At 42.1% G+C, this 12,500-nt stretch overlaps 1 protein-coding gene across 3 annotated transcripts in view; it reads right to left on the reverse strand.

Moving 5' to 3' along the window:
* The window catches only part of LOC119568158 (cuticle protein 19-like), an 18,131-nt gene that overhangs the window by 3,040 nt on the left and 2,591 nt on the right, over positions 1–12,500 (reverse strand). Inside the window, exon 1 of one of the 3 annotated variants that reach the window (XM_037916564.1) lies at positions 2,475–3,105. The exons of the other annotated variants lie outside the window; for them this stretch is intronic. Within the exon in view, the coding sequence (XP_037772492.1) occupies positions 2,475–2,570 (96 nt within the window). The 5' untranslated portion in view covers positions 2,571–3,105. Of the gene's footprint in view, positions 1–2,474; positions 3,106–12,500 lie in introns of those variants that run through there. 3 annotated transcript variants of the gene reach the window in all.

The following is a 12,500-nucleotide window of genomic DNA, read 5'->3' on the forward strand; positions in this document are numbered from 1 at the left end:
AACTACACTTGAACTGGGTAAAAAAGTAAGGTCTTCGAGTAAGCTCCATAAGTAAAGAAATCTACAATCATTCTTCAGGATTCAAGGAAAACAAAATGCAAAAGATATGTAAACATTGATATTAAAATGTCAACTCTGAGAACGTGTGCATAACATAATCGCCTGTAAATTTCCATGTATACAAATGTGTATATTTTTCCCCACTAAAACACCATGAGAACCAGGACATCGTACTTACAAATGATGTCCCAATTACAGCATTAATCAACACCAAAATGCTACAACTTAACGCTAAAAATGCTAGGCAAATCCCTGTTATATACTAAACCCCCTTTTCCACTCCCCTTAATTATGGTATCTGACGCTCTCATGATACCCCCCCCCCCGCCCCCATCTGACACTCTCATGATACCCCCCCCCCCCGCCCCCATCTGACACTCTCATGATACCACACACCCCCGCCCCCATCCCCCCCCGCCCACGCTGAAGCCGCCTGGACCCACCGCCGCCAGATGTCACTGCGGGAGAAGGGTCAGTGTCCTAAACATCGGGGATAGGCCACTGTCCATTACACATTTAACATTTCGTAAAGCGCCAACAAGTACACAATATCACTCACTATTACAGATAATACTCCAACGCGACCCTCTGAGTTTCTTTGTCCCGTGTCTCTTTAAGTAGATAATGGACATAGTTTTTTTTTTTTTTTTTTTTTTTTTTTGACTGTTACGAAGGCTAAGATCAGTGTCCGCGCGTTTGAATGCATTACTAGATTTTTTTAATATATATTTTTATCAGTGATGATGCGGTTCAAGATAAGAGGAGGAAAAGAGACAAGAAAAGATAAGGGAGTGTGACTTAGCAAGAGACAAGGTGTAAAAAAACGATAACGATGACGAAAACATAATAACGATAACGACTGATAGTGTTTCTTGAGAAATCGTAGCATCAGGAGTGTTTCAGGAAGCACATGACTCGATGAAGTGAAATATATTTTCTAATGAGGCATTGGTGTTTCTAGGGGAATAATGTTTTAAGGAAGTGTTCGTGGGGAATTTATATCTTAGGGGAATATTTCTAAGTAAGTCAAGGCTCAACAGGGGAGATTTTAGAGGGAATAATGGATTCGAATAGTGTTTCTAGGGAAATTACGATTTAGTGGAGTGCCCCTAGGGAAATCATGACTCGTTGAGGGAGAAAGCAAATCATAGTTTAAGGGGAAATTACGGTTCAAGAAAGTGATTCTCAGGGACAAAAAAAGGTCTGTAAGCACTTGTTTTTAGGGAAATACAGCTGTGAAAACATTATCTATAGGGAAATGTCTTCTTAGGGGAATTCCTAGAGCAATTATGGTTCAGAGGAATAGTAAAAAAAAAAAATATATGAAAGCACGAGAAAATGGTTCTACAGACAGCATTCATTACTTTCCAGGGTAATATATAGGGCAAGATGAGGGAAGAATTCTACATATTTTTTTCCTTTTTTGGGGGGGTGGGAGACTACGAATGTATACCTATATCCGTCATTTTAGGCATACAGAGAAGAGAGGGTTGGAAATTTGGAACAAAATGCCACATTTCCATAAGAGATGGGAGACTCGCAGAATAGAGATTTGGGAAACAGATTGAGGGATTGGATGACTGGGTGAGAGGAAGAAAAAAGAGAAAGCGAACATAGAGCGAAAGCGGACTGGATAATTGGGGAAAAGGAAGAAAAGAGAGAAAGCGAACATAGAGCGAAAACGAATGGCATGATTGGGGAAGAGGAAGAGAAAGGAGAAAGAGAACACAGAACGAAAACGGATTGGAGAAACTGGGTGAGGATTCGGTGATTAGGGGAAAGAAAGCAAAAGAAGATAAATGATAATAAAACAAATAGACTTTTAAGCTGGAAGGAAAACTGGGAACGAAAAAGAACAGGAAAGTGTGAGGAAATGAGAGAGAGATCTGGCGGACCGAAGAAAGATGAGGATGAAAAGGTAATGAGAAAGTGTATTTCGAGATAGAAGACGAATGAATGAATGAAATGAAGTGATAAATGTGTAGTAAGCGAAGAGAGGATGAACAGACGGACAGAGATAAAGGGTGGGTATGGAAGTAAAACGAAAAACGAGTCAAATTAGTAACGAATCATAAACTATAACTGGAAAAAGTGATCGAAAATAAGTCAGACGAAAAATTGTTAAAACCAATAGCTAAACATAAACTATGTTTGGAAATTGTGGTCAAAATAGATTTCTGGTTCAACGATATAGAATGGAAACGAATTGGAATATTATTCGGGAATATGAGGACAGACAAAGACAGAATAGACAGGTGGCAATGACGAGAGAGACTGGTGACGATTGGCTGAAATACTATGCATATTATGAAATATATGTATGATATAAGATGTTTGTTATATTCATGCCGTGTTTAAAACAACCGTCACTGTGAGGAATTATTAGTAAAACCATTCTAAATTCACTGCCTCACCAAACACATCACCAGGGGTTCTGTGATGTCCAATAGATGTCTCACGTCCAACCAGTATGCTATCTCGTCACGGTCTCTGTGGGTGTCCCTTGCCATGCATAATATTTCTGCCGATGTTCCCTTGGACGATCTGCCATGTGTCAGTGTCTTTCACCAGCTCCGGGTCCTGTGTATACTGTCTTGAGTGCGGGTCCTGTGTATACTGTCTTGATTGCGTTGTGTGTGTGTGTGTGTGTAAGATCGTGTGTACGTGTCAACACACGATGTCGATTTCCTAAACAGGGTAGCAATGAAGTGTGTGTGGTGGAGACGAACGCATAGCAAGGGATTAAATGTAGCGCTACAGACTAGAGAATGCACTCGTTACAGGTCCTTTAACGGTGGTTCTGTTGAGTAGCTGGTTCCGTGTTATGATCGGCTTTTTTTTATACTAAAGTCCTTTATTTACCACCCTGGTTAACTGCACAGGCGTGGGCAAGTTGTGGTACATTTGACGCATGGTAATAACATGATATAATGGTAGTACATTTGAATTTTAGGCTAAAACATTATTATGATATGTTTTGTTTTTGAAATCGGGGGTTGCGTACCGTTGATTTATAGGAGTACGTGAAGATAACTGGACTTTATCTATTGTCATTCTATCGTATCCGTCCCTTTTTCAATTAAGGAACATTAACACTTTACAGAGACTAAGATTTTGCTTTATTCATATATTTAATTTGATACGGATTAAGTTAGAAACAATAAAATAAAAAATAACATACTTCAGCTTACATTCAGTTAACGATTCCTTCATTAACTGTACGAATATATGAATAGACAGAAAGGTTGATGGATGAATAAGTCGATACGATTAACGAAAATAAATAGTGGAGTGAATATGCATGAGTAAAGGACAAGAAATAACAAATGAATAAATAAATGAAGTACTCAGAAAAATGACAATAAATAAGAATAAGGAATAACCACAAGGGTTCTACACTTGACACTTTTCACAACCGTGTCAATGAGTCAAACCTGCTGCGGTCACCTATAGGGGGGGTGGGGGGTGTCAACCGCGGGCCGTTGTGAGTCATCGGTGTCACTTAGTATCAACTTAGGATCTGTTTGATATTCTTGCCACTTTTTAGTGTCATTTGGTGCTCACATGTGTAGCTTGGTGTCACATTATTTTTCGGTGTCACTTGGTGTCATATAAGATCTGTTTCACATTCTTGTCACTTGAAATTTTACCGTTTTAGTTTTTGCTCGCATAAGTGCCACATAGGATTTGCTTCACATTCGATGTCACTCGATCCGGTGTCATTTAGCGTCATACGTTCTTACTGATTTTTTGTCCGTTTTGGTCGGTGTCATCTGATGCCACTTTTGGTGTCATCTGGTTCAACAAAGGAACTTGATCATTTGGCACCATGCTTATTTGGCGTCTATTGGTGTCATAAGTTCTTGGTGTCATAGGTACTCGGTGTCATGTGGTTGTCACATGCAGCCATAATTATGTTCGGTGTCATCTGACGTAATATGATGAAAGTGGCATCAGAATATTTTGATTGAGTGTCTTTTATTGTTAGAAATTTCTTGGCGTTTCTTGTGGTCAGAAGTTACTTGGTTTCATTTCTTGTCATAAAATATGGTGTCAGTTGATGTCGTGATGTGTATCATTCACATCTAAATGTCCTTATTTCGTGTCAATAACCACTCTATAGGTGTCAGAAAGCGTTTGAATCATTTGACGCGGGAGTTTGCATCTTCAGTGTCATTTCACAACAGAGCCTCGTGTTGTTTCGTTTAAAAAGTAAACAACTCGGTGCTTGAATTAACTGTGTCAAAAGATCGGCTGTGTCACAAAAAAAAAAAAAACTTCTGGTTCACAAGTTTCCAGGAATTCTTCAATGCCAAAGCTTAATGGTTTCATAAGTGTCAAAAATATTTCGTTCTCATTTGGTGCCTCACGAGTCATATGGTGCCAGATGACAAATATCTATCATTTTCAGGTATAATAAGTACAATATCGTCTTATCAGTTTGTGTCAGTCACTCATTTGGAGAGAGGAATTGCAAGGTCAAATGGTGTCAGAATGAACAAAAATATAAAAAATCAATACGTTTCAATCCAAAATTGCTGATGTATTCAAGTTGGTGTTGGATTAACTGGTGTCAAACTTTAGTGTCAGTTGGTGCTTTATGTAATTTATCCCCATATGTTTTTTGTTAACCAGTGTCACCTTGTGCCACGTCCACACGCAGTGTCGTTTTAGGTCAGAAAATGGCGTAAGTATCTGTTATTGAAGTTATTTTCATTTGGTATTGATTAATATCTCATTTTGGTACTGAAGTTTCAGTGTCACCTACTGTAGAAATCCTTCCCTTCAATTTGGTGTCAGGGGATATTTTGCGCTAGACGCTCCGGAGCATCACTCGGGACTTGGTTTTATTCGGTGAAAAGTTGTTGGACGTCATATGTTAGAAATATTTAAGGACCATCAGGTGCTAAAAATTACATTATCAGATATTGTAAACATTGCATAGTATCCATTGCTGTCAAGAGTTACTTGCTGTTAAATTGTGTGGAAGTTGTCCGGTGTCAATTGGTAACTCAGTGTCAAGGGCAGTTATTTGTTGCCAGAAGCAACATATTGTCCGTAAGCTGTCACGGATAAGTTCTGTCAAAAGGCAGAACTTATGCGGTGCTAAAAGTTACTGTGTCAAAATTTTCGTAACTAATTTGATCTCAACGTAGCATATTCGGTGCCATTTGGTGTAAGTAGTTACTAAGTGTCAATGGATTATTTGATTGTGTATTTATCAGTCTATATCATTTAATATCATATTCAAAACCCGGGATGTCAATGCTGCTTGGAGTGCTTGGTGTCATTTTGTCCCATACGTCATACGGTGACAGAAGTTAGTGTAATCTGGTACCAAATATTACCTATTCTTTAGAGTCGGTTGTTCTTCAGTTGACTCTTCGGCGCATGATTATTCAGTGTCTCATGCTAGATACTTTTCGTTAGTGCAACCACTGAGCTTAATGACAACTTGTTCTTTACAGCCACAGTCTTGTTAATAATCTTATAAGTCAAAACTTCGAAGCTGCAGTCTCACTTCTTGTCTGTCACAAAGTGTGTTCAAGAGACTAAGTGTCCCATGAAGTCTTTTATCCAGCATGCTTGGATCCAGAAGCTATGGTAACAATGACAATGGTGGCAATAGATCCCAAGTCTTTTAAAGATCTCAAAGTAGGTCGTATTTAGTACAGTTGAAGCAGTTATCATTAAATCAGAATTTGTCATTGTTTATTATCAAAAGGTGTGTGAAACTTCAGCACTTCTGGTCCTTGGAAGACTATTGCTGTTTGGCAATACCTGCAAATGATTTTGTTATGAAATCATCCTTGTCCCTGAATGAGATGCCAGATAGTAGTTAGAGGCAAGCAAGGATTTTAGTCATATATTTCATTTGGCTGAACAAGGGAGTGGTCAGAGATAAAAAAAAAAAATCTATTTAATTGATAAATAAACCTGATTGGGAGTTGAGTGTGAAACAAATTATGCTAGACTATTTTGAGAAAAGTGTGTGACTGTAGTCTTCAAATTTGATTAGGAAATGGTTACCATCATCCATTACTGTTGTCACCTCATGTAAGTGGCACTAATACGTAAATACTTTCAGTTGCTGGAAATTAGCTTTAGTTCATATTTCCTGTAACTTAATAATTTTCGTCACCTGATCCTAATAAATACAACATAATGATGGTAGAAGTACCATCTCAGTGTTCAGTGAATCATTAACAATCAACTAATATAAGAAGTGCGTAAGTTAGAGATGGCTGAATGTACTTAGCTGTATACCATGCATATAATACCTAATCTATGGGTATTTGACCAAGGGGAGGATGGTCAAGATTGAATAAAAAGATGTTGATTAAGGAGAGATCGGGGAAAAGGAAGTTGGTTATGGAAAGACTCATTGAGAGTCTGGGTGAGAAGAGATTGGTTATGGGAACTCATATGAGGTTGGTTTAGGTAATGCTGGATAAAAAGGTTGTTAAAGCTTTTAAAGTCAGTTAAGAAAGGTTGGCTGTGAAGAAGTTATATGAATTTGAGGTTGGCTGGCTAGAAGTTAGTTGATGAGAAGTTTGTTAATTGGAGGTTGGCTGACTAGAAAGTTCCTTGGTTTGTTTAGGAGCGGTTGCCTGATTAGAAGTTAGTTAGCAAGAAGTTTATTTAAGAAAGGTTGGGTTGCTGAAAACTGGTTGATGAGAATTTGCTTAGGAGAGGTTGGGTGACTTAAAGTTACTAAATTAGAAATCTGTTTAGGAGAGATTGGGTTAGAAGTTGTTTAACCTGGAAGTATATATAAGAAAAGTTGGGTGACTAGAAGCTAGTTTAATGTGTTTTTTTTAGTAGAAGTTGCATGACTAGATATTAGTTAATGTTAACTTTGTTTAGGAGAGTTTGGGTGATTACAATTCAGTTTAGGAGAAACTCAATAACTGGAAGTTGGGTTAATAATTGGTTAGTTATGAACGTTAAGTGAGATCTTGTGGATAAGCTGGGTGAGAACAAGTTAGTTAAAGAGGTGGTTATTGAGGCATCTGGGAATCTGGTTGAGGATAGGTTTAGTGAGATGTTGGGTGAGGCGAGAATGGGGAGAGTAGAGGTAAAGAGAGATTAGTTAAAGTGAGGTTATTTGATGATGACTTGGGTTCAGTAAGATGTAGTCAGGAGAGGTTGCATGAGAAACTAATAAATCAGGTTTATCAAAAGAGGTTGGGGAGATATGATGTTAATCATGTTAGGTTGGGTGAGATGTGTTAATGAGAGGCTGGATAGTTGCATGGGGAGAGGTTAGATGTACAGTGAGATGAATTTGGGTGTGGTTGTGTGGGACGAGCCGCTGGGTGCATAGACTTTTGGTAAGGAAAGGTTGAATAGTGAGAGGCTGGGTGAGGAGATGGGTAAGAAGACGTAAGAAGGGGAGGTGTTAGTTGGGGAGACGTTGGTTGAGGACATGTTCAATGGTGATTGACTTGGTGGGAAGAGATTAGGTTAGAAAAGATTGGGTGGAGAGGCACTGAATGAGGAGACTTTGAATGGGGAGAGACTGAGTGGGAAGAGGTTGGGCGAGTCCCTGGGTGGGGGAAAGGCTAGGTAAAAAGAACTTGGGAGATGGGAGGTTACGTCGAGAAATAGATGAGGAAAGTTTGAGTGGGGAAAGGTGGGTGCAGAGAGGATAGATAAGGGGCTGTTGGGAGAGGAGACAATGGGTGAGGAGAGGGTTGAGTGAGATGTTTGCTGAGATGAGGTTAGATGGGAAGGGGTTAGGTGTGGATGGGTGGAAAGATATCAAGAGAGGAAAGGGAGAGGGGTTGGAAAAGGAAAGGTTAGGTGGGGAACCTGTTAATGTAGAAGATGGATGAAAATATGATGAATGGGGAGAGGTTAGGTGCAGAGAGGATAGGTGAGAGGTTAGGCAAGAGGCTGGAGGGACCAGTTTAGGTAAGAGATTGGGCATAGAAAGGATATGTGAGGTGAAATTGGGCAGGGAAAGATTAGGTGGGAGAGGTTGACTGAGGAGAAGTTTGTTGGGGAAGTGGGAAGAAGTTGGGTGTTAAAGAAAGCCTTGGTGAGGAAAGGTGAGATGAGGTTCATTCTGGAGAGTTTACGTGCAGTTAGATTATGGTTAGGAGAGGTTGGGTGGAGAGGTGTTGGTGAGGAGAGGTTGCACAGAGAGAGGTTGTTTGAAGGGGACGTTGAGTGAAGCGAGGTTAGATGGGAGGGATTTAGTTGAGGATGGAGGATGAGGTGGATAAAGTGGTGAGAGGTTGGGAGAGGAGAGGTTGGGTTATAGACAGAGTTTAGGTGAAGAATGGTTAGTTAAGCAAAGGTTGAGTAGAGAGTGTTTTGGGTGAAGATCGGTAAGGGGGAGGGAGGGTTAGGTGAGGATAGAGTGGGAGATAAAAGGTTAAAAGAGGAGAGGTAAGGCTGGAAAAAAAAGGTCGATGAACGTTTGAGTGGAGAAAGATTAGATACAGAGGGGACGAGTGAAGGAGAGAGAAAAGAAAGGAGAGATGGGGAGAGGTCAGGTGAGGAAAGGTTAACTGAAAAGTTTGCTGAGGAGACGTTTAGACAGGATGGGGTTGGGTGAGTGGCCTCGATAAAAAAAAAGAAGATTGATGGAGAATCTGTGCAAGGAGAGGTTGAGTGGGAAAGTGTCGAGTGAGATGAGGTTCTGTGTGAAGGTGGGTGAGGAGAGATTGGCTAGGGGATGGATGAGGAGAGGATAGGTGGGAGGGTTGGATGAGGATGAGGAGAGGATGGGAAGTGGGTGGGAGGGTTGGATGAGGAGAGGATGGATGAGGAGAGAATGGATGAGGAGAGGATGGGTGGGAGGGTTGGATGAGGAGAGGATGGGTGAGGAGAGGATGAGTGGGGGGGTTGGATGAGGAGAGGATGGGTGGGAGGGTTGGATGAGGAGAGGATGGATGAGGAGAGGATGAGTGGGAGGGTTGGATGAGAGAGGATGGGTGGGAGGGTTGGATGAGGAGAGGATGGATGAGGAGAGGATGGGTGGGAGGGTTGGATGAGGAGAGAGTGGATGAGGAGAGGATGGATGGGAGGGTTGGATGAGGAGAGGGTGGATGAGGAGAGGATGGATGGGAGGGTTGGATGAGGAGAGGATGGATGAGGAGAGGATGGGTGGGAGGGTTGGATGAGGAGAGGGTGGATGAGGAGAGGATGGATGGGAGGGTTGGATGAGGAGAGGATGGATGAGGAGAGGATGGATGGGAGGGTTGGATGAGGAGAGGATGGATGAGGAGAGGATGGATGGGAGGGATGGATGAGGAGAGGTTGGATGAGGAGAGGATGGGTGGGAGGGTTGGATGAGGAGAGGATGGATGAGGAGAGGATGGGTGGGAGGGTTGGATGAGGAGAGGATGGGTGGGAGGGTTGGATGAGGAGAGGATGGATGGGAGGGTTGGATGAGGAGAGGATGGATGAGGAGAGGATGGGTGGGAGGGTTGGATGAGGAGAGGATGGATGAGGAGAGGATGGGTGGGAGGGGTGGATGAGGAGAGGTTGGATGAGGAGAGGATGGGTGGGAGGGTTGGATGAGGAGAGGATGGATGAGGAGAGGATGGATGAGGAGAGGATGTGTGGGAGGGATGGATGAGGAGAGGTTGGATGAGGAGAGGATGGATGAGGAGAGGATGGGTGGGAGGGTTGGATGAGGAGAGGATGGGTGGGAGGGTTGGATGAGGAGAGGATGGATGAGGAGAGGATGGGTGGGAGGGTGGATGAGGAGAGGATGGGTGGGAGGGTTGGATGAGGAGAGGATGGATGAGGAGAGGATGGGTGGAAGTTGTTGGATGAGAGGTTGGATGAGGAGAGGATGGATGAGGAGAGGATGGGTGTGAGGGTTGGATGAGGAGAGGATGGATGAGGAGAGGATGAGTGGGAGGGTTGGATGAGGAGAGGATGGATGAGGAGAGGATGGATGAGGAGAGGATGTGTGGGAGGGTTGGATGAGGAGAGGATGGATGAGGAGAGGATGGGTGGGAGGGTTGGATGAGGAGAGGATGGATGAGGAGAGGGTGGATGAGGAGAGGGTGGATGAGGAGAGGATGGGTGGGAGGGTTGGATGAGGAGAGGATGGATGAGGAGAGGATGGGTGGGAGGGTTGGATGAGGAGAGGATGGATGAGGAGAGGATGGATGAGGAGAGGTTGGATGAGGAGAGGATGGATGAGGAGAGGATGGATGGGAGGGTTGGATGAGGAGAGGGTGGATGAGGAGAGGATGTGTGGGAGGGTTGGATGAGGAGAGGATGGATGAGGAGAGGATGGGTGGGAGGGTTGGATGAGGAGAGGATGGATGAGGAGAGGATGGGTGGGAGGGTTGGATGAGGAGAGGATGGATGAGGAGAGGATGGGTGGGAGGGTTGGATGAGGAAAGGATGGATGAGGAGAGGATGGATGAGGAGAGGATGGGTGGGAGGGTTGGATGAGGAGAGGATGGATGAGGAGAGGATGGATGGGAGGGTTGGATGAGGAGAGGGTGGATGAGGAGAGGATGGGTGGGAGGGTTGGATGAGGAGAGGATGGATGAGGAGAGGATGGGTGGGAGGGTTGGATGAGGAGAGGATGGGTGGGAGGGTTGGATGAGGAGAGGATGGGTGGGAGGGTTGGATGAGGAGAGGATGGATGAGGAGAGGATGGGTGGAAGTTGTTGGATGAGAGGATGGATGAGGAGACGGTGGATGAGGAGAGGATGGGTGGGAGGGTTGGATGAGGAGAGGTTGGATGAGGAAAGGATGAGAAGAGGATGGATGGGAGGGTTGGATGAGGAGAGGATGGATGAGGGGAAGTTGGATGAGAAGATGCATGTAGAGGAGTTAGTAAAGTCATGTTAGTTAATTAGCTATTGTAGATTAGATTTTAATCTGACATCGAACATCAGGTTCAAGAGAGACATGGGTGAGAAAGGGTGAAGATGGATGAGTGAGATTAATAGATTAAGGGTGAGGAGAGATGGATGATGGATGAGTGAGATTAAGGGTAAGGAGAGATGGATGATGGATGAGTTTGAACGGGGAAAAATTATATATATATTAGTTAATGATGCAAGTTGAAAAGGAGTTGGATGAAGAATATCTGGGTTAAGGGGTTAGTCCGTGAGAGGGTTTGTAAGTAGAATTTGGGTTAGTAGAAGTTGGGTGGATGAGATTGGGTGAGGTTTTGCCTAAAGAAAGGTTGCTGTGGAGGTTGGGTGGATGAGGTTGGGTGAGGTTTTGCCTAAGGAAAGGTTGCTGTGGAGGTTGGGTGGATGAGTCAAACATTGGTGATTCGAGTAAATCACCAATGGTGTTTGGTGAATAAATGTTAAATATTTAGGCTGAAACGAATTGAAAAGGAAACTTTGGATGTTGAAGAAAATGCGTTAATGTTTAGGAAAGAAATGTTGATCATGTATGATTATGATGAAAAGGTTAGAAGGTGGGAGGAATTTACATAATTTTGGAGGCTAATGCAAAGAAAAGGATGACGAGGAAAAAGTCGAAGCGATCAGTTTTATCAGAGAGATGAAACATAATGAAGACTGCATTAAAAAAATGGAAACTTTATATTAAGTTTGTTTTAAGAGAAATGGCTGATGGATGGAAGAGGCAGAATGAATGATTGAAATTTAGGCGAAGGACTAGATGTGAAAATGTAAGTGTAAGTGAAACAGGAAACGAAAATGGATGTAAAAATGAAAGCAAAATTATTGATATATAGAAATGAAAATGGTTGTGAGATTAAATGTAAAATGGGTGTAACAATGGAAGTGAAATATTGTAGGATTTGGAAGTGTATATGATGTTAGATGTGGAATGAAACATGGAAGTTGGAGTTGGATGTTGGAAGTAAAACTGAATGAGGTAATTACCATGAAGTTGGATACAGAAAAGATTATAAAAATGAATATGGAATATCTAAAAATGGACGGGGAGTTAGATGTGGAATGTGTGAAATACATAACAAATTATATAAAGCTGAACATAAGAAAGTGGAACTGACAATGGAATTTGAAGTGGTAATGTATGTGAAATAAGTGGAAATGAATGTGGAATCAGATGCGAAATATGGAGATTTGTGTGGTGATGGGTGTGGTTAAGATTACTGAATGGACCTGAATATAGAATACATGTAACTGGATACGAAAATATAGAGAAAATTAGTATGTAACTAGTTTTGATATTGAAGCAAGTATCAGTTGATGATGGACTAAGTATAAAGACGGATGGGATGGATGAGATATAGATCCGTCAAGTGAATTAGATTTGTAATAAGGGTAAAATGGAATGCGATGTTGGACGAAAAACTGGATATAACAATGAATTAATTAAGATGCTAAATTGAGGGAAAATCAAGCACGGAATTAAAAGGAAAATTGGATGTGAAATTGGGTATAGAAGTAGATATGAAAGTACCTGTGGTATAGGATGTATAGGCAGACATGAACATGGATTCCAAAATTGAT

Source organism: Penaeus monodon, chromosome 43 (assembly GCF_015228065.2).
Source record: "Penaeus monodon isolate SGIC_2016 chromosome 43, NSTDA_Pmon_1, whole genome shotgun sequence".
Classification (NCBI taxonomy): Eukaryota; Metazoa; Arthropoda; class Malacostraca; order Decapoda; family Penaeidae; genus Penaeus; species Penaeus monodon.